The following is a 23,138-nucleotide window of genomic DNA, read 5'->3' on the forward strand; positions in this document are numbered from 1 at the left end:
TGGGAGAATTAGCTGTATCATTTGTTGTCCAGTCTCTGTGTGACTGGAAAGTGCAAGGCTTAACTGAAGTCCTGGCTAGAGTAGTGCATGAGGCTGGACCTTCTCAGCCAGCAGCTTTGAAGTTGTTCTGGATATAGAATTTTGAGGAAACTGCAACAAAGACATTCGGAGGGCTGGGTCACCTGGGCTACTTATTTTCATTGGTGTCTGATCTTTTTGCTATGAAAACACACAAACCTTTAAAGGTAATATATATATCTACATTAACGTAAGTATGGAATGTGTTGTGCACAGGTCAGCTAAAGTTTTTTTGTTGTTTTATCTTTGAGTAGGTAAAAGGCATCTATCAACTTTATAAATCTGTTTGGACTGTATAATCAAACTGTTATATAAATCTCCGCCCTTACCATATGAAAGGATGTCATGTACTAATAAGCCATGAGGACTCTGTAGCCAACAAGATTTATTGTGTCTCATCCAGTCTCAGAGCTGTTCCCATACAGAGGGATGAGTATATACGTCACCTGTCATATAGTTTTTCTTGGCTTCTTTCTTCATGTCTACAACCAAGATTTTCAGGGGGTCTTTCCTGGTCAAATCTGATTTTTTATTAATTTTGAAGAAATCCATAGCTTTTCATTTCCCGTGGATTTAGAGAAAAAAAAAAGCATATCCTCTTCCCCAATGCAACATATTTCCTGACTTCCATTCTGAAGTTAAGACATCCTTAAAATACTCAGGCTGGTTTAATTCAGGTTTTGTTTGTTTGTTTTTGTTTGTTTACCACACTTCAGTGTCTCTCCACAGCTGTTGGTTTTTGCTCACTAGCATTTAAAGTTAATAAAGTACCAGGTAATCTGTCTCTGAAGTGGTCTTTGTTTCCTCTTTCTGTTTATTAAGCATCTCTTTCCAATTACTATTGGATCTTTCTACAACTGTTTGTCCTATAAGTTTTTGTGGTACACCTGTAATATGCTTGATGGTATAATATGCAAAACACTTTTTCATTTTCCTAGAGATATATGCTGGAGCATTGCCACTCTTAATTTATACAGGCATCCTCATAACAGCTATAACTTCTAATAAATGTGTAATTACAGTATCAGCCTTTTTAGAACTCAAAGCTGTTGCCTATTGAAATCCTGAATATGTATCTATGGTATGGTGCAAAATGAAACATTCATTTGCCAGATTTCATTTCCTTGGGTTCCTTTTGGGTTACTCCCACAGGTGATGAAGTTTGGTTATACAAAGAACAAGTAGGCAGCGTGGGTCACATAGTTTGGTACTGTCTCACAGTTTATGAGGAGACAGGGAGTGAGGCACCTTTTACTTAGTCTGTGTATGTTCACTCTGCTGAGAATGGAAGCTAGAGCCTGGCGTGTGCTAGGCATGCTCTCCACCTGAGAATGGAAGCTAGACCCTGGTGTGTGCTAGGCATGCTCTCCACCTGAGAATGAAAGCTAGACCCTGGTGTGTGCTAGGCATGTGCTCCACCTGATAACGGAAGCTAGAGCCCCAGCTCTAGCGTCTCTTACTATGTGAAAGTGTTGAAGAAAATAAATGGGTGGAAGCACTGGAAAGACAGGTTTCAGCATTGTCTACACATTCAGACATCTGTTAATGGGACTCCCTGTCACCTCTAAAGCAAAACAAGACAAACAGAAAGGGGGGAGGGAGGGAGGAAGGAAGGAAGAAAGAAAGAGCAAGTAGGACATTTCCTTATAATCTGTTTGGCTTATTGCCAAGTGATAAAAAACTTTCTTGAAACCTTTGCTGTTAAGATGCTTTCTCTTATAAAAGTCTGAGGCTTCTAGCACATTTCCTATTAATACCTGATCAGTTTCATCATTACCTTGTGCTAGAGAGCCTGGCAGACCTGTATGGGATCTGATATGTGTTACATACAAGGGATGATTTCTATTTCTGATTACTTATTGTAGTTGAATAAATAGCAAAGTTAATTCTGAATCATCTGGTATAAATTCAGAAATTTCAATATGTAAAACAACTCTTTCTGGATATATTGAGAGTCAGCAACTACATTTAGAGGTTCTGGAAAATCTAATAATACCATGAGAATAGCATAATTCTGATTCTTGAACTGAAACATATGGACTTTGCAGCACTTATTTTTTTTCTGACTTATAGCCTGCCTTTCCTGATTTATTTGTATCAGTATAGAATGTAAGAGCTCCAGGAATTGGGTTCCCCCATACAATGTGAGGAAGAATCTAGTTAGGTATCTTTATAAACTGAAGTTTATAAAGTTTGGGGGATATTTGTTGTTAATCTCTCCCAAAAAATTACTGCAAGGTCTTTGCCAATGTTCATTTTTTCTGCCCATAATGAGGCCATTTCAGCATTAGTAAAAGGCACTATAATTTCTGCTGGGTCTATTCTTGCTAATTGATGAAGTCTCATTTTCCCTTTCAGAGTCAATTCAGAAACCCTTTCTAAATAAGTCTTTCATTTTTTGTTCTGTTTATATATTAAAAATAACCATTGTAAGATATTATTTTCTCTCTACATAAGAATTCCTAGCCAGGCGGTGATGGCACACACCTTTAATCCCAACACTTGAGAGGCAAAGACAGGCAGATCTCTGTGAGTTCAAGACCAGACTGGTCTACAAGAGCTGGTTCCAGGACAGCCTCCAAGGTTACAGAGAGACCCTGTCTTGAAAAACCAAAAAAAAAAAAAAAAAATTCCTTGGGAGAATTCATAGAAGGTAAGGTAACTAGAATACAATCAAGCTCTGGAGCTCTGGATCTAAGTGATCCACACGTACATTCTGTAATTTCTTTTTGTGCCAAAGCAAATTCTCTCTCTGCCTCAACTAATAAATTTCTTGGACTATTTAAGTTCTAATAACCTTGTAGGGTTTGACATAAATTGCTTAGCTCTTGAGTAGTCAATCCAATTGTGGGTCTTGGCCAATTAATATCTCCCAGCAATTTTTGAAAACCATTAGGAGTTCATAATTGAACTCTCCTGATTTGTACCTTCTGTGATCTAGTTTTCTATAAACCTATCTTATATCCTAGATACTTAGTAAAATCGTCTCTTTATATTTTTATCAGGAACAATTTGTAATTTCCAACAAGGCAAAATTCTCTTTCCTTCATTAAACATTTTTTTCCAAAGGTATCTGCATCTGAATCTGCTAGTATGATATCATACATATAATGGTAAATTATAGATCAAGAGAGCTGTCTATGAATTATTTTTAATGACTCTTGTACAATGTTACAGGGTTCCTCAGGTCTCCCTTGGGGTAGGGGCAAGTAGCCGTAGCACCAACATCTCAGACACCAGGAGCAGGTCAAAGCAACAAGCTCAGTTTATTAAGGAAGGGGCAAGCCTTATATACCCCCTAACCTGCCTGGGGGAGGATCTGTTGTGCTGGCATCTGCTGGTGTGACATGGCCACTTTTCCTTGGTCCACATTATCTCTTGCCATAGCTCAGCTGCTGTTGTCAAGGCCCTCAGGCAGACCCAGGCTGACTTTCAGGAAGTATTTATTACACATGCTCTTCGGGCTGCCGATCTAGGTAGGCTGGCCATTAGGGCTTAGTCATCCCACAGTACAAAATATTGACATAAGGTAGAACTGTTTAACATTCCTGTGGCAAGACCTTCTAATGGTACCTTTTAATGGGTTGAGGCATTCCTCTGTCTTGCTCATGCAAGGGGATTGTAAAAAGCAATCTTTTAGATCAATTTTTTTTTTTTTTTTGGTTTTTCGAGACAGGGTTTCCCTGTGGCTTTGGAGGCTGTCCTGGAACTCACTTGGTAGACCAGGCTGGTCTCGAACTCACAGTGATCCGCCTGCCTCTGCCTCCCGAGTGCTGGGATTAAAGGCATGCGCCACCAACGCCCGGCTAGATCAATTATTTTAATAGGCCATGGCATTCCTCTGTCTTGCTCATGCAAAGGGATTGTAAAAGGCAATCTTTTAGATCAATTATTATAATAGGCCATACCTTAAGTAATAAAGAAGTTAAAAGAAGTTAAAGGGATTCCAGGCTGTAAGAAACCTATAGGCTGAATGACTTTATTGATTGCTCTCAGATCTGTTACCATCCTTCATTTTCCAGATTTCTTTCTAATGACAAATTATTGGAAAATTCCAAGGGTTAGTGGACTCTTCTATATATTGAGCCTCTAGTGGCTGGCTCTTGGACTAGCTGTTCCAGTACCTGTAACTTTTCTTTTGTCATAGACCATTTCTCTACCAAAACAGGTTTGTCAGTTAACCATTTTAGTAGTAGGGTAATTGGTGTTCTTTGTTTGTTTGTTGTTTGTTTTTCAAAACAGGGTTTCTCTCTGTAGCCCTGACTGTCCTGGAACTCACTCTGTAGACCAGGCTGGCCTCAAACTCACAAAGATCTGTCTACCTCTGAGTGCTGGGATTAAAGGCATGTGCTACCACTTCCTGACACAGTTGGTGTTCTATCAGTAATGGCTTCCCCATATAAAATTGAAGAGCTAATCTCTGCTGTGTCCTGCTATGGACAACCTGGACAGTCTGTGACTGTGTTTGATAATGTTTTTAAATTTCTTTTTTAGGAACATTTCTTTTATGACCTGTCTCTGAAGTTGCAGGAATGTTCATCTGTGCAATGCTATTATACTACTATTGCAATAGATCTCTTCCCCATAGGTTTATGGCTATATTAGCCACATATGGCTTCAATTTTCCTATTTGACCTCATGGTCCTATGCATTTAACCCATTGTAGACTTCATTTTACCTGAAACAGTGTCCAGTTCCTAGAGGCTGACTACTTACCTCCTGAAGGGGCCAATCTGGATGCCAAGATTTTGGTGAAATTATTTTTACATCTGTATCTATGTCTAACAAACCTTCAATTTCAATATCATTTATTAATACTTTTAGTTTTGGCCTCTGATTATCTGTAGTAACTTGCCAAAATAATTGTTTTTTTTTTCTTTTCTTTTTGGTCTCTCCTTTGTTTTCTGTTTTATTTCCTGAAGCTGCTCTTCTAACCTTGATATCTGGGTTATTAAGGGCTGTCTTCCAGAGCTGTGTTGTTTAATTGCTCTGCAGATGAGTTTCTCTGTTGCTGACCTGAAATGGCTCTGTTAAATTTGATATCAGGGCCTACAAGTGCCCCCAAGGAATTACCTTGCTTGTTGTCCCTTGTTGATCTGCATTAGTCCAGTGCCGGCCTTTTCCACACCCTCTGTATACTCCAGAAAGCTGGGGCCTTCTGTTGGGACTATCTCTAGAACAAACATTGTTTCTAGGAGCACCTTGTCTACAGTCCCTTTTCAAACAGCCTTGCCTCCTACAGCTGAGACCTTTGACAGTTTGGCTTTTCTGAAAACCTTCAGAGGGTCCTTCTTCTATTAAAGTTGCATCATAAGCATGAGATCCAATATCAGCCGTATTTCTAATCCATTCTTCTATTGGTACTGATCTTGCCTTTAGAGGCCTGATCACCTTTTTTGCATTCAGAATTACCATTTCTGGAAGCCAAAGGTTCAATTATTACTTGCCTAGCTTTTGAGTGTGATATTCTTCTATTTACAGCTGAAGTCAGGCTTCCTTTTGTCCTTGTACAGTTTTAGTAAATGATTGAGACCTTTTCCTGTTTCTTCCACCTTGTCCCAAGCACTCAAAGCTGCTGTATGACATAGTGCCAAGATGGCATGGTCATATGCAGCCTGCATTTGTATCTCAGCATATTGGCCTTCACCTAGAAACTAATCTTGGGAACTATTGGTTCCTCTATCCCCATTTCTCTGTTCCATCTCCTTAGCTCCTTCCTTCCATCAGGATCGCCATTGTAACTGAGGATCAGCTTCTACTGCCTTTGGCATATTTTTCCAGTCTTGGGGGATTGCTCTAGCTTGAATTGCCAAGAATGTAATATTTGCTTCACAAATGTTGAACGCTTGTCATATGAGATTATGACGTCTTTAAATTTTTATAAATATAGCATTTCTACAGGATGCCTTCCAAATTCTTCATCATCTTAGGGGTACCTGTTGTATACTAGCTGGATAAAAGTAAGGTTGGTATTGTACTGACCTTATTTTATTTCATTATACAGTGATGTGGGAGACTCTTCTTTCTCATTCTTATTTATGTGTCTGTCTAACTTTCTTCTAAGGCTTGTCTTTTATCACTCCACCTTTTATATTTTTCTTTTTCCTGTATCTCTAAAGCTTTTTTCTTTGAAAAGTTATAGGAAGCCACTATGAATATTAAGGATAAAATATGAAATACCAGAATGATAGTAATTATAATAGGTACTAAACCAATGTCAGTTAAGTCATTGGTTTTTTTTTCCATTTTCTGCTTCTGTTTGTTTTTGTTTTGTTTTTTGTTTTGGTTTTGGTTTTGGTTTTTCTAGAGAGGGTGTCTCTGTATTATTTTGGGGGCTGTCCTGGAACTCGATCTGTAAACCAGGCTGGCCTTGAACTCACAGAGATCCGCCTGCCTCTGCCTACTGAGTGCTGGAATTAAAGGTGTGTGCCACCACTATTTAGGGTCCAAATGCCTTATGTTATGGTATTTCCCATCCTTATGTGGCTTATTCCTTTTGTATTACTTACTCCATCTTTAAGAATTTCACTTTATTATTTTCACTTTTTTATGACTGTCTGTACCCTTTTCTTCTTTCTTCAGCACCTAAGCCAAGCATACCACTCCTGTTAGGAGGTTTTCTTGGTCTGGACCTGGCTTTCTGCACTGTGGCTCTGGGAAAATGTTGCAAAGCCCTTTTGTGCATTCCCAGGCCCTTAGCACTTAGCAGTTGGCAACTGACTCCGCGCCTCCTTGGGTCCATGAGAATGGAGCCTCACACTAGCTGTAACTGGCCCTTAGCTATGCCTACCAGCCCAGGCCTTTCTACTTAGTCTCCCACTGAGTAGGACTCCAGCTGCTCACAGTGCTCGGCTGCACACAGGGCCTTTTGAAAGAGCCCTGCTTCTGTACACCACAAGCAGCAGGCCTACCTCAGACTGTGGTCGCCAGGAAGCCATGTGCAGCTCCTTGTCCAGAATGTAACTCTAGCTCTCTAATAATGACGTGGAGACTTTTATTAATTATGAAAACTTGGCCTTAGTTTAGGCTGGTACCCAACTAGCTCTTAAAACTTAAATCAACCTGTTTATAGTAATCTGCACTCTGCCACATGGCTGGCTACCTATCCTTAATACCACGCATCCAATTTCTTCCATGTCTGGCTGGCCAATCTCCTGCCTCAGATTCTTTTCCAGAGTTCCTATCTCTGTCCAGAATTCCCGCCTATTCTCTGCTGCCTAACTGTTGGCTGTTCAGCCCTTTATTAAACCAATCAGAAGGTGCCTTAGGTAGGTGGCACACCTTCACACAGTAAACAAAAGGCTCATCCCAACAACTCTTAGGCTACCCCTGTGAAAGGGCGATTCAACCCCTTCGAAGCAGGTTGAGACCTACTGCTCTAAATGAACTGAAGACCTTCCACTAAATACCTTTACATTTAACTTGATCTTCAGCAATTTCCTATAGTTGGTTTAAAGTGGTTCCAGGACCCTTACAAACACCAGAATGCTCAAGTCCCTTATATAAAATGGCATAATATTTACATCTCATATACACATATCTCTCATATGCTTCTGTTTGTTCATTTATGTTTTTAAGACACAGGCAGAAATCAAATTTCCAGTCCTCCTGCTAGCATTACACACATGTACTGCTCAAACCTTCCTTCTTCTCTCCAGTGCTCAACCTTCTCACATGCTTTGTCTCCAGATTACTGAGAGTACCTAGTGAAGGGCCAGGGTGTAACTTAGTTGGTAGAATACTTGCCTGGCATACAGAAAGCCTTAATTTGACTTCAGCACTCAAGAAGTAAACTCAGGATAATCAGAAGTTTAAGATTATCCTAGGCTACAAAGCAAGTTCAAGGCCAGCCTAGGCTACATAAGACCCTGTGTCAAGGGGGCATACAAAATAAATGTAAATACTGTGCACAATCACCATATAACATTGTTTAAAGTATAATGACAAAAAGTCTGCATATGTGCTGTTGCAAACTTTCAGAATTTTATTTTGTTTGTTTACGGCTGGATGAATTCTCAGATATTGAAGGCTGGCTATATAGTTTCACACCTTTCATTAAGATTTCCAGAGGAGCCAGGTGGTGGTGGCACATGCCTTTAATTCCAGCACTCAGGAGGCAGAGGCAGGCAGATCTCTGTGAGTTTGAGGCCAGCCTGGTCTACAGTATGAGTTCCAGGAAAGCCTCCAACTCTACACAGAGAAACCCTGTCTCAAAAAAACAAAAACAAAAATTTCCAGAGGATGTGACAGGTTGGGGATGGTTGTTTTTGTTTTGTTGGGAGATGGTTGTTTTGCTTTTTGTTTGTTTGTTCCTTAAGCAGGCTCACTATACAGCCCAGGCTAGCCTCAAATTTGAGGTTCTCCCCTGCTGAGTGGTTTCAGTCACCATAATTGACCTCTACAGTTTGTTTAAATATTGGTGAGGATTTTGCTTTTAGTTATGAAGGAAGAGCATTGTATAGTTAATAATAATTGCTAAGCAATGGAGGATGGAGGTGAGGGATGTGGGTAGAGAATTCATAGGAAGGGAGCCAAGAGCAGAGCCTGTGTTAGGAAGTAAGACAAAGTAAAGCTACAGTCTTCTGGCTGAGAAGGCAGTGCACAGACAGGAGCACAGCTGTATAAGGAGGCAGTGCACAGACGGGAGCACAGCTGTATAAGGAGGCAGTGCACAGACAGGAGATAATGGTTGTATAAGGAGGCAGTGCACAGACAGGAGGTAATGACTGTATAAGGAGGCAGTGCACAGACAGAAACCAGCTGTATAAGGAGGCATTGCACAGACAGGAGGTAATGACTGTATAAGGAGGCAGTGCACAGACAGAAACCAGCTGTATAAGGAGGCAGTGCACAGACAGGAGGTAATGACTGTATAAGGAGGCAGTGCACAGACAGAAACCAGCTGTATAAGGAGGCATTGCACAGACAGGAGGTAATGGTTGTATAAGGAGGCAGTGCACAGACAGGAGCACAGCTGTATAAGGAGGCAGTGCACAGACAGGAGGTAATGGCTGTATAAGGAGGCAGTGCACAGACAGGAGCACAGCTGTATAAGGAGGCAGTGCACAGACAGGAGGTAATGGCTGTATAAGGAGGCAGTGCACAGACAGGAGCACAGCTGTATAAGGAGGCAGTGCACAGACAGGAGGTAATGGCTGTATAAGGAGGCAGTGCACAGACGGGAGCACAGCTGTATAAGGAGGCATTGATATTTTTAAAAAGATCAATGATCAAAGCCCAGTATGATGGTGCACCCCTTTAATCCCAGGGCTCAGGAGGTAGAGGCAGGTGGATATGTGAGTTCAAGGCCATCTTGATTGATATAGTGAAGTCCATGCCAGCCCGGGCTACATAGCAAGAGCCTGTCTCAACATCAGTGATCAAATAGGACTCAAATACACTTATTCCTGAACAAGAAAATGTGACGTCAACTCAAGACATAAATAAGAATGTTACCAAAGTCAGAGAAAGAATCAATAATTTAGAGTAAAATTTTATAAATATAGAGGAAAAGTTCGACAAGAGGGTTGATACACTAAAAACCAAACAAAATTTTGGAAATGAAAGAATCAATCCATCAATGAAAATGAAAACAAACAAACAGCATCACCAGCAGATAAAACCAAGCAAAAGAACAAATCTTAGGGTGTGGAAGACAAATTTGAGACAGTAAAATACAGACATGTATAAAAACAACAAAATGCTAGTGAATATAGACAAAACTGCCAAGAACTCTGCATTCATTCAGGAAACCAAACCTAAGAACTGTAAGAGCTAAGATAAAATCAAATGACTTAAGATGACTTAATGAATATGGCCAAGAAATTCTCAGACCTAGAAAAAGAAGCAGATATCCAAACATGGGAAGCATTTAGTACCTCATAGACAGTCTGATGACTTGGCTTCCATCCTCAGAACCTACATGGTAAAAGGAGAGAAGTGATCTCTCTCAAGTCATCGTCTTGACCTCATATGTGACCCCCCATTCCTCAGCCAAAATAATAAGTAAATAATTTTAAGCTTTTTTTTTTTTTTTTTGGTTTTTCGAGACAGGGTTTCTCTGTAGCTTTGGAGGCTGTCCTGGAACTCACTTTGTAGACCAGGCTGGCCTCGAACTCACAGAGATCCGCCTACCTCTGCCTCCCAAGTGTTGGGATTAAAGGTGTGCGCCACCAACGCCCGGCAATTTTAAGCTTTTGTTGTTGGGTTTTTTTGTTGTTGTTGTTGTTTTAAACAAGGTCTCTCTATGTAGCTTTGGCTGACCTAGAAGGCTGGGGTGGGGAATGTTACAAGGAAGCCTGTTGTGTTGTATGCTAACCCTTTAGAAAAGCACCGAAGCAGCCCTGGCCCTGTGGGAAACCAGACAAAGCATGTACCTGCCTAGAAGTCACACCAGCCCACCTAGACTGTTTTTTAAGACTGGGTCTTACCTGGCCCAAGCTTGCCTCAAAGTCACTCTATAGCCAAATATAACATTAAATTAATCTTCCTGCCTCCACCTCCCAATTTGTGTGATTACAGGTATGTGTGACCATGCCTGGTTGATGGAGTGCTAAGGCTCCAACCCAGGATTTTGTGCATGCCAGAGAAGCGCTCTACCCAGCTGAGCTACATTCTCGGCCCCAGACCTTAACTTGCTATGGTTTTGAAAGTGGGGGAATGGCATGATGCTACTGCCTCTTGCCTTCTGCAGGAGCTGGTCCGGCAGCGAGGAGTCCTAGAACACACGGAGAAGATGGTAGACAAGATGGATCAGGATTTGAAGATAAGCCAGAAACATATCAACAGCATTAAGAGTGTATTTGGAGGATTTATCAACTACTTCAAATCCAAACCAGTAGAGACTCCTCCTGAACAAAATGGCAGCGTTGCCCCACAGCCCAACAGCAGGTGAGTGTAGCATCCACAGTCCGGACATATAGAACAGTAGAAACAGGTTCTATGGAAGGAGACAAGGCTTTCAGGCTTTGTGGTGCCCTCAAGGTATCCTGGAGCCCTGTGGTCACTTGTGGAAAGGGACTTACCTTCCCACATGCTGAAAAGGAAGCCTTCCCTTACTCCACCTGTGTTCATCTGAGCGATGAAATCCTATCCAGTCATTGTGACTTCAGTCTTAGAGAGTTTAATCAATACAACTGTGACTCGTCTTACAGAATGTCTCGTCCCAAAAGGCAGACATAGTGGGCCTGTGTGTAGTCACAGCTGTCAAAGAGACTGGGGCAGGTAGATAATGGCAAGTGCAGGGCAACCTCAGGCAATTTAGCAAAACCTCACCTTTGAGGGCTGGAGAGATGGCTCAGAGGGTAAGAGCACTGGCTGGTCTTCCAGAGGTCCTGAGTTCAATTCCCAGCAACCACATGGTGGCTCACAACCATCTGCAATTCAATCTGGTGCCCTCTTCTGGCGTGTAGACAGAACACTGTATATGTAATAAATACATAAATCTTAAAAAAATAAAAGAGAACAATTAAAAAAAAAACCTCACCTTTGAAAAATACTAATAAGCCAGATGTGATGGTGCATACTTGTGATCAGATCAGATCAGGAAGCTAAGGCAGGAGCACCAGTCATGAGAACAGTCTTAAAAAACAAACAAAGGAGAGAAATATATGTGGTTGGATTGGCAAGATGGCTCACTAAGCCTGAGCACCTGAGTTCAATCTCTGGGATCCACACGATGAAAGAAGAGAAGAAACTTCAACAGCTTTCCTCTACATTTACTTGCACTCACAAAATAAATGTAATTCAATATGCCATATATACATGCAAACATATACATATATGGGCTGGGGATGTGGCATATTGGTAAAAGACTTGCCTAGCATGTGTGAAGTCCGAGATTCCATCCCCACCACCACTACCACCAAAAAAAAAAAAAAATGGATCATACATATGAATACCCATCTTCTCTATATCTAACCTAATCTGTCTATTAATTTCCACTTTTAAATTACAGATCATTTACCTCAAAAATTTGGGCAGAAATACAGTGAAATCGTACATAAGGACTTGGCAGACTTCAGCACATGTTCAAAGATAAGACAGGACTAAAGAGATGGCTCAGCAGTTAAGAGCACTGTGCTCTCGCAAAGGACCTGGGTTCTGTTGCCAGCACCCTCATGGTAGCTCACAACCATCTGTAAAACATTCCAGGAATTCAGTATCCTTTTCTGACCTCTGAGCACCAGGCACAGACATGCATGCAGACACACACTCATGCACATAAAATCATCTTTAAAAAAAAATACAAGAGGGACTGGAGAGATGGCTCAGTAGTTAATTAAGAGCACTGACTGTTCTTCCAGAGGTCCAGAGTTCAATTCCCAGCAACCACATGGTGGCTCACAACCATCCATCATGAGATCTGGCGCCCTCTTCTGGTCTGCAGGCACACACGCAGGCAGAACACTGTATACATTAAAAATATATATACAAGAATTGGGTATTTGCTAAAATCCGTGACCTTTATTCATACCTCAGGACATTTTTGCTTTAGGTTGTTTTTGTTTTAAAGTGGATTTTAGTTTGGTTCTAATTTTGTGTGTTTGGTGGGGGAAAGGATACAAGCCACAGCCATGTGCAAGGACACTTGCAGGAGCTCCTACTTTTCTCCCTCCGTGGGAGTCCTGATGATTACATTCAGGTCGTTTCATTTAGTGGCAAATCTTTACCTGCCGAGCCATCTCTCACAGGCCCTTGTTTTGTCTTATTTTTTGAGAAACAGTTGTAGGTAACCAGGACTGGTCTTGAACTCACCATTTAGCTGAAGACAAACTTGAGCTCTTGATCCTCCTGCTGTCACCTCCCAAATTCTGGGATAATAGTCTTACACCTCCACACCCAGTTTGAAATAGTTTTACTAGTAAAGCATGGATGTATGGGTCGGAGTCGTAGCTCCGTTAGCAGAGTGCTTGCCTAGCATTCTGGAAGCCCTGGGCTAAGTCTCCACTTCCCAGACACATGGGAATAATCCATGTACTGGGCATTGTTTTCCCACTCCACACGGTCTCCAGCGGTCTCTGACCAGTGGGAGCTTAGTCAGAAGCTTCTGCAGCACGGGGGTTGGGGGGGCTGCTGGACACTAGCCACAAGTGCATTTGCCAGGTGCCCATACCCATCTCATAGTTGTTTTGAGCTAGTAACTCCACAGAACTGTATTTCTTTATTCCCAAAAAGTTTGCCTTTTCCCTCCCTCCCTCCCCCAAAGAAATTCTTTTGATGGCTGGGTGAGTTAGAGTCTCATGTAGCCCCAGTTGACCTCAAACTGACAAGGTAGCCAAGGCCAGCTTTGAATTCCTTACCCTTCTCCCGCCGTCTCCTAAGTGCCAGGAATACAAGCATGTGCCGCCATCACAGCAAGAAATTACAGGTAGCACTGAGCCACCATGTGGGTGCTGGGAAGCAAACTCAGGTTGTCAGCAAGAGTAACAAGTGCTCCTAACCACTGAGCCATCTCTCCAGCCCCACAAAAATAAAAGTAAACAAACAGCAACAGAAGGAGAGAGGGAGGGAGATACTAGCTGGCCTGGGTGATGCATACCTGCAATCCCAGTAGATAGTTCTGTATCAGTATTTTAAGGCAAGCCTAGGATATATAAGACACTGTTTTGGGGGCTAGAGAGACAGCTCAGTGGTTAAGAGCACTGGCTGCTCTTCCAGAGAACAGGGTTCAATTCCCAGCACCCTCATGGCAGCTCACGACTGTCTGTAACTCCAGTTCCAGGGAATCTGACATTCTTACACCAATGTACATAAAATAAAATAAAATGACCCTGTTTTGTGTGTGTTTAATTAAGTTTTTCATTTTGTTTTGAATTTGTGTCTCTGTGTGTATCTGTCACATGTGTGGTCAGAACAGAGGTCAGAACAAAGTGTCAGATCCCGTGGAACTAGAGTTACAGGTGGTTGTAAGCTTCCCAAATGTGTGTGTGCTTAGATCTCAACTTGTGTCCTCTGGAAAAGAAGCCAGTGCTTTTAGCTGCTGAGTCATCTCTCCAGCTCAGAGACTCTGGATTTGCTTGTTTGTTTGTTTGTTGTTTTTGTTTTTTTGAAGACTTAAGTATCTAAGTTGACATTACCTATCATTCAGGGCAAATAGCCATATGTAAAAGCCGTTTTTTGTTTTTGGCTATATGTAAGTGATGGATTTTTATGTTATGTGTAATCACAATAAAAGAAATGTGGGGCCAAGTGAGGTGTAATCCCAGCACTTGGGAGGTGGAGGCAGGAAGACCAGGAATTTAAGATGATCTTCAACAGCTACATGTTGGGGGGGGGGGGGATTGTGGTAAGAAAAATAGATAGTAGGTCATAATTTGCTGATCCTTTATCAAAGGTATCCAGTTGGTCAGTTTATGCACTTTTCATCCACCTGACCCAGGACTCCTTGTCCTGAGTAAGGTTTCCTCAGCCCACTGTGTGGCCAGCACTACTTCCAGGGTGGTTCCAGAGAAGTCACCAAAGCAAAGCATTGGATATGTGACACAAAGCCATCCTGGAAAAGATGAGTGACACTGCTGTGCACACACTCGCACAGAGGTGACACTGTCACATGTGTTTTCTTTTCATCTATAGATTGAAGGAAGCCATTAATACAAGTAAAGATCAGGAAAGCAAGTACCAAGCCAGCCACCCAAATCTCAGAAGGCTGAATGATGAAGGTGAGTGACGATGTGTGTGGAAACTCAGGTGTAGATTCCTGTGGGGTGGGTCTCTGGGTTTAACCCTGAAGTGCCACTGTGGGGGACAGCTGACTCTCCAGAGATGTGCAGAGGCATCCCACATGTTAAGTGATGACATCAGGGACACAAGATGTTCTTGGAAACCAGAGGTATGTGTTACAGTGGGGTTCCTCCCTACCTCACTCCCCTATGGAGTGTGACTAAGGAAGTGGGAACCTGTATCCCATTGACCAAGAACTGTCTACTGGTGTAGCTCTGAGAAATTCTAGTAGTGAAAAAGCTAACTGTAAAGCTGGGTATGACAGAGCATACCTATAATCCCAGCACTTGGGAAATAGAGGTGGGCCAGTCAGGGTTTAACTGGCATGTTGAGCTTGTGGCCAGCGTGGGATATATAAGACTGCCTCAACAAACAAGAAGAAACCTCCCCAAAAATAAAACAAAAACAATCTTTGTTGTAGGTTAAATGTTTTCCTCTACCTAGGGTTCGTGAGCAAAAGAAAAGAATATGATTTTTTGTTTTGCTTTGCTTTGTTTTGTTTTTTTTGTTGTTTTTTGCTTGTTTGTTTGTTTTTCCTGACAGGGTTTCTCTGTATTGTTTTGGAGGCTGTCCTGGAACTCGCTCTGTAGACCAGGCTGGCCTCGAACTCACAGAGATCTGCCTGCCTCTGCCTCTGCCTCCCGAGTGTTGGGATTAAAAGCATGTGCCACCAACACCCGGCTAAGAATATGGTTTTATATATAACTAGAAAGGCTAATCAGCTGGCCTCCTGAGATAAGAGAATTTATTTTGGAGTATCATGTTGGGTCCAGGTCGTCCCAATACTTGGGAAGCTAAGGCAGGGAAATTCTGAGTTTGAGTTTGGGGCCATTCTAGATTATATAGCCAGATCATCAGAAAACCAAAAGCAAATAAACAAAAATGCCAGGTGTTTTAGTCATTTGGGAGATGGAGGCAAATGATTACCATGAGTTCAAATCCACACTGGAACACAGTGGGAAACCCTGTCTCAAAAGAAAAGAAAAGGCTAGTTGTGGTAGAATACAACTGTAATTCCAGCATTCAGGATAAAGGCAGAAGGATCAGTAGTTCAAGGCCACCTCAACTACATACTTACATACCAAATTCAAGGCCAGTCTGAGCTACACGAAACTCTGTCTCAAAAGAGGATGGAGGATATTTCTGTATATGTTTAGAAATGGAATTTCTTTCTTTGTATTACTTTTTTGAGACAGGGTTTCTCTGTGTAGCCCTTGCTGTCCTGGAACTATGTAGACCTCAAACTCAGAGATTCTCCTGCCTCTGCCTTTGGAGTGCTGGGATTAAAGGTGTGCTCTATCACAGCCCAGCAAAAACAAAAATAGTAAGCTCAATTTTTTAGCATAACTCCATTTTCTTTCGTCTCTGTGTAGCCCTGGCTGGCTTTGAATTCATGATCCTGCTGCCTTAGCCTCCCAAGTGCTGGGATTTCAGCTGCAAACCACCACACCAGGCAATGATTTTCATCTTTGCTTTTTTCATGTTTTGTATGGCTTGATGTGATTTTGTTTCTTTGAGACTGAGTCTCATTTAGCCTGGTCTGGCTTCAAATTCATTAGTAGAGATGACCTTAAAATTGTGATTTTCTTGCTCTGTGTTCCAGATTACAGGCATGCACACATAGCTTAACAACTTTGATTTTTGAGCCCATCTCTGCCAGCTCTGCCAGGTGTAGTAGCATACACCTGTAGTCCCAGCTATTACAGGAATAGCTTGAGCACAAGAGTTTGAGGTAAGCTTGTGCAACACAGCAAGGCCCTGACTCAAAAGCAAACACACACACACACACACACACACACACACACACACACACACACACACACACACACACACACACGCACGCGCATACTCACAAAACTAAGAGGTAGAAGGATTCCCGGGATTTACAGTAGAGAACTTATCTAGCGTGCACAATGCCCTGGTTCCAATCTTCAGCATTAAAAAAAACAAAAAACAACCTGTCTTCCAGAGCTTGCTATGAGCCTGTAGCTTTGCATTGACAGTTCTCTGTTGTATTGTTACATGTCTTTTTCCATATCTCACCTGTTGACTTGTAAGTTGAGAGTCCTTAATCTGCTAATGTTGAAGGACCAGCCAGAGCTGAGACGACTTCTCCAACCTATACACCTGTCCCATTCTCACTCCTGTCCTTCTACATGGCCTCAGAGGCAGCCGCCTCCTTCCTCCCACCCGTTAGTTCTCCTGGTATGAGTGATTCCTGGGGACAGATTCCTAGGACTTCAGAAAAAAATGGGCCAATGGGCCAATTTCACAGAGCATCGCCCTCCAGTGAATTGTCCCTCTGGTGTTTATTTCTGAACTAGACCCGATCCCCAAAGAGCCTGCTTCTGCTGTGACTGCTGAGGTTTACCCAAAGAACTCAAGCCTTCGAGCCTATCACCAGAAGATTGACAGCAACCTAGGTAAGTTTGGGAGCTGCAGAGCCTCCAGACAGTTGATGCTGAGCACAGCCAGGCACCCAGCCACTTCATCACTTCCTCATATGCCACACCCACACAGTCGTGTCCATCTTCCTGCCTCTCCGGCAGGAATCTGTCCACTTCTCCCCGTTTCCATGTCAGTCCAGCCAAGCCATCCTCACTGCATACTTGACTCCTGACCACACCTAGGCATCTTTGGGGCTTAAGAGCATCCAGGATAAAACCACACAGCTGATGTGAGTGCACAGGAGCTGAACTCAGATCTCATGTGCCCAGCAAGTGCACATATCCACAGAGGCATGTCCCACAACCTACCAAGGCTGGCTTACCTCAGCCTTTTTTCCTGTCCTTACTGTCAAACCTAAGAAGCTTCATGAGGCCTGGGGGAGTGACCACTAAACTTTTACTTTACAGGAAACACAAGGTCACATGTTCCAAAGACCTCAAGAAGCATAGTATGCCAGGCAAAACCTGTCATCCCATCTACCTGTGACTAAAATAGGGGAATTGCAAATCTAGGGCTAGCCTGGAAAATTTGTGAGCCCCTGTCTGGAAATGAAAACTATGAAGAGGCTGGGGATGTGACTCGGTGTCAGAGTGCTTCCCTAGCACGTGCGAGGCCCTAGGTTTGATTCCCCAGCACCAAGGGGAGAAATGCTGTATGTGTTAGAGACCCTATAGTCTTCTCAGGCAGCAGAAGCAGGGAGATAGGTCACTGTGACTTCAAGGCCAGCCTGGGTTGCATAGGCCAGCCTTTTCAGACCAGCCAGAGCTATCTATCAAGACTATGCTAAAACAAAGAAAGGGAGGAAGTACATTAACCACATATTACTATGTAGTAAGTAGATTTCTCCTCACTTCTGTGTTTTTTGAGTCATATGCTACAGGCTGTGGCACTCGGTCTTAGACAAGACTCTGCAGTCCGGATGCCACTGAGCATCTGGAGGGGCAGGAAGCCCCTATAGATACTGTGACTGCCTATCACTTCCTTCCCACAGACGAGCTGTCCATGGGATTGGGCCGACTCAAGGACATAGCCTTAGGAATGCAGACGGAAATTGAGGAGCAGGACGACATTCTTGACCGGCTAACAACCAAAGTGGACAAGTTAGATGTCAATATAAAAAGCACAGAAAAAAAAGTTCGGCAGCTCTAAAGAAACTGAAAACGAATTCTACTCCGTTGTGATGAAAAGATTCAAAAGCCTCTTTTAAACTCCTAGGAAATGTCATTGATTATACAGTATATAATTTAACATGTGTTCAAATGTGTATCTTAAGAAATTTTAGTCTCAATGGGGAAAGATGTGTGTGTACACATTTGGGTAAGATCAACACCACCTCTACAGTTCTGTGATGCTGGGTTGTGGAATAACCATGGCAGACTAATTGTGAATGCCTTGAGCTTTTGATTACTGCGCAGGAAGGAGAAGAAAGCACTGCATTTCTCTCTTTCATGAGTATATGCAAAGATGTGGGCAGCATGTCAGTCTCCTAACTCCTGCCTCCTGTTTACTCTAGTGCTGTAAATAGAGCCTATTCAGGGCCTTACTGTGAATTCCTGTGAAGGGACCCTGGTTTGTGGCAGAAGGAAGGGTTCTTCCACATCTTCACATGTCAATCACTGTGGACGTGCCTGCACATACACTGAGCACATTGAAGCTTTCTCCCCCTGGAAAGGACCCATGATAGACCCAGAAATGGAATGCGCTGCCTTCGTTCCTCTCCCCTCCTGTCCTCAGTTCTTGTCCTGTATTTCAGTAGAAGGACTCAGACCAGAACTGTTGGACACGACACCCACAAATGTGTAGAGATTGAATATGAGCCCTTCTCCCCCACCTACTGTCATCTCCTACTTCTCATCTCTTGGGGACAAATCTTCTTCACTGGCTCAAGGTCACCGAGTAGGTTGATGGGGAACCCCTGTGGAGTTTGTGAGCCTTGAGTATCTCCCAAACAAAAACCTCTCCACCAAGCCCTCTCTGCCTCTGGAATAGTACCAAGGCGGTGTTTATTTGGTGTCTGGAGAACCCATTCCCTGTGTTTCTACAAAATGCCCACCTAGTTTGAGGACTTGGATCCACAAATGATACTAGCCTTCTATACAACAACTTGACCAAGAAGCAGCCCAGGTAACCATTTTAGCTAGCTAGGCATGTTCATTCCCTTCATCTGCCAAAAGAAATACTTAGAAGCATTAATTAAAATTTATTTCTACAACAATTTTTCCTTGTGTTGGTACTTCCAATAAAATCATTGAAGCCATAGAGCACTTGAATTTCTTAAAATCAGATTCACATATTTTAAAGATGGTAAAAGGGACTGTTTTTTACTGATAAGATAGGCCAAAAACTAAAATGTCAGTGCCTTTTTGCCTTAAAACATGGCATATGCCATTTTGGGATCCTTCCTTTAGCATCTGGAGCAAGCATGGGACTGTGGGTGTGGCTCAGTGGTCAAGTACCTGCCCTCCTCTCTCGACCCTGGATTGATCTCCACCACTGAGAGAAACAGAAAATGGTGACAGCATGATTACTGTTCATGTAGCAACTTATACACACTCCTGTCACAAAATATCCAACCTTCTGAAAATACAGGCAAAAAGGCATGCCAATGTCCATCTGTCCCTAGATATGAAGATCTGACTATGGTGGAACTCTGTGAGTTCAAGGCCAGCCAGGACTATATACCAAGACCCTGTCGCAAACAATATAGAGACAAACTCATATGTTTTTCCACTTGTAATTGTTTTCAGCTTTCCTATAAAAGCTTCCGTGTGATAGCCTCCGAAACAATACAGAGAAACCCTGTCTCGTAAAAACCAAAAAAAAAAAAAAAAAAAAAAAAAAGCTTCCGTGTGTCATTAACTATTGCTTTTTACCAGCATCAGGCATAGCCTTGTGGAATTAATCATTATACCTGAATCCCAAGAAATTAACACCTGAGAATACCTTCCATCGGCAGCAAGTGCTAGTGATTCAGCAAGGGAACGTTTTGTGTGCCTTCCTCTGTTTTGTTAAATTAATGTTTAGCATCTGAACCATTAGAGGCCCTCGACCATCTTGTTGTGTTCTGCAGACTCATGTTATGGTCTGCTGAAATTGTCCCTTGGCCCGCTGGGGACCTGCTGAAGCAGGGTTGTTTTTGCATCACAGAAAACAGGACCTAAGGATGGTCCAGAATCCTGATCACATAATAATGGTGGCCAGATCTACTGGCTGACACCTGTACTCACAGAACTTAGGAGGCAGGAGGATTACCATGAGTTCAAGGTTCAGGATGAGATCTTTTCTCAAAAGAGTCAATGGCTGTGGTGGGGAGAGAAAGGAATCACCGCTACACTCTGGCTTAGGAAGGTTAGTGGCAGGAAGGTGGCAGGGGAGTAGAATGGGCTGCCAGTGTCACAGAGCAGACCAGTGAACATATCCTTGACATGTAAGGGCTGCAAGACAGACTGAAACACACTGCCTTCAGAAAGGTGACATTCGGAACATTAGACCAGCTATGTGCTAAGTGTGCTACTAAAATAAATACATTCCCTCCCTTCTAACATGTACTGACTTGTAACTTAGCAGCACGAGAGTGACCTCATGAATTGTTTTTCCTCATTCTGTAGGAGAGGCCTGGAGTTCATTCATATAACAAGTAAAAGATAGTGGTGCATTTTAATTTCCCTTTCTCCTTGTAAGTGTGTATAATTTTAAGTGTACAATGTATCACTTTAGTAAAAAATTTCTACTTTGCCTGAATAAGCCTTTTTCTTCAGGTGTGTGTGTGTGTGAGTCGAGGGAAAGGGAGGTGGAAGGAGGGAGGGAGGGAGGGAGAGGTGTCAGAGGTGACCCTCAGGTGTTATTCCTTAAGCACAGTCCACCTTGTCTCTCACTGGCCTGGAATTAGCAAACCCCAAGCCACCCTTTTCTCCTTCCCTTGTGCTGGAATTTCAAGCACACACCACACACTCAGCTTCTTAACATGGTTCATAAGATCCATGGATAAGATAGTTCGGGTCCCCATGCTTGCATTGCAAAGACTTTACCAAGGAAGCTATCCCAGCCATCTATATAATTTTGTTTGTTTGTCTTGTTTTCTGAGACAGGGTTTCTCTGTGTAGTCCTGGCTGTCCTGAAACTTCTTCTATAGACCAGGCTGGCCTCTAACTCATGGAGATCTGCCTACTTTTGCCTCCTGATTGCTGTGATTAAAGGTGTGGACCACTACCACCTGGCTAAGGTTTGGATACTTTTAAGTGGATGGAAAACAAATAATAGTTTATGGCATAAAATCCAGATGTTCATGTTCATAAATGCTTGGTTGGTGTAAGTCCCTGGAGGCATACAAGTGACCAGGCCCCACCCTGCAGACACAGGCAGCCAAGCCCAGACTCAGGACTTGAAATCCACCAATCTCCACCCTAGAAATCACCACCCTGGAAAACTCCGCCCCACATGAAAGCCTGTATAAACCCTGTTTCTACTGTTCTCTGCTGTAGCTCACCTGAGCAGAGGCAGCCACCCTCCTGGCTTCTCTCCCAGTCTCTTGTGTGAAGTTCATTATGCGGTGTGATCTTGTGGTATTCCTTGGCCTCCAACTGGCAGGATACTTTGCCATCTGTAACACTTATAATTGGGACACTCCCATTTGTGTATTTTGGGGGGCTGCTTTTTTTTTTTTTTTTTTTTTGGTTTTTCAAGGCAGAGTTTCTCTATTGTTTTGGAGCCTGTCCTGGAACTTGCTCGGTAGACCAGGCTGGTCTTGAACTCACAGAGATCCACCTGCCTCTGCCTCCCGAGTGCTGGGATTAAAGGCATGCGCCACCACCGCCTGGCTTTGGGGGGCTGCTTTTATGCTACTATTAGAACTGTGCTACAGAGACCATTTGGTCTATAGGCTTGAAACACTTAAATCTTTTGTCATTTAAAGAAGTTTGCTATCTCAAAGGCAGAAGGCTCAGATTGATGAGAAATCTCAGTGGGTAAAGGCATCTGCTTCCAGGCCCAACATGCAATGTTTCGTCTCTGGAACCAACTCCTGAAAGTTGTCTTTACCCCTCCACGTGTGTACTGGATCCAAGAACACACACACACACACACACACACACACACACACACACACACACACGGTTTTTGGGGTTTCTCTGTAAACCAGGCTGGAGACACACCTGGAGTTACAGATAGCTGTAAGTTGCCCTGTAGGGTTTGTTTATTTGTTTTTCCCACTGATTAAAAAACTAAAAGGCAGGAAAAGAATGTTACCAGGATCTTGGGGTTCTAAGTCCCATTGATAAAATAAGAAGTAGGAGAGGTGGCTCAATGGTTAATAGCAATGGCTGTTCTTCTAGAAGGAGCAGCTTTAATCCCAGCACCCACACAGCAGGTCACAAACACCTGTGACTCCAGCTCCACAGTATCCAACCCTCTTCCAGCAAATACGCAGCCAAAACATCCATACACATAAAAGAATATAAAGTTTTTTTTAAGTACAATAAAAGCACATCTGAAAGAAGTAAAGAATAGATACACCTTCCAAATTAGGGTGCAGAACCCCTTGGGGGCTCATAGGACTGCACTAGGGAACAGAAATTCCTGGAAGGAAAAGCACATTGTCTTAAGGTGAACTCACCTCTGAGGAGTGGTCCCCAGCCAAGTCCTTGACATGCGCCTCCATTAAGGTAGGACAGGCCATGTCGCCACCTAGAGGTAGATCCATTCTTTACAAAGGAACCTATCCCATGCCATAGAGGGAAAAGCAGCCATACCCAGCTCCCCCAGTTGGATGCCTTGTTACCCATAGCCAGAACCATGGAGTCACTCCTCCCAGTCTTGTCTTTGCTTTAATTGGTACCTGTTCTCAGTTACATTGTGTGACAATATTGCTAGGAAGGCATGAATAAATGTCTGCT

General features: G+C 42.9%; 1 protein-coding gene across 1 annotated transcript in view; it reads left to right on the forward strand.

Annotated features, from left to right (window-relative positions):
* The window catches only part of Snap29 (synaptosome associated protein 29), a 28,966-nt gene extending 7,978 nt beyond the window's left edge, over positions 1-20,988 (forward strand). The window contains exons 2-5 of the mRNA XM_040751143.1: positions 10,772-10,968; positions 14,653-14,738; positions 17,124-17,222; positions 18,239-20,988. Of these exons, the coding sequence (XP_040607077.1) occupies positions 10,772-10,968; positions 14,653-14,738; positions 17,124-17,222; positions 18,239-18,396 (540 nt within the window). The 3' untranslated portion in view covers positions 18,397-20,988. The remainder of the gene's footprint in view (positions 1-10,771; positions 10,969-14,652; positions 14,739-17,123; positions 17,223-18,238) is intronic.
* The last annotated feature ends 2,150 nt before the right edge of the window (positions 20,989-23,138 follow it).

Source organism: Mesocricetus auratus, unplaced genomic scaffold (assembly GCF_017639785.1).
Source record: "Mesocricetus auratus isolate SY011 unplaced genomic scaffold, BCM_Maur_2.0 Super-Scaffold_100008, whole genome shotgun sequence".
In the NCBI taxonomy this organism is placed as follows: domain Eukaryota; kingdom Metazoa; phylum Chordata; class Mammalia; order Rodentia; family Cricetidae; genus Mesocricetus; species Mesocricetus auratus.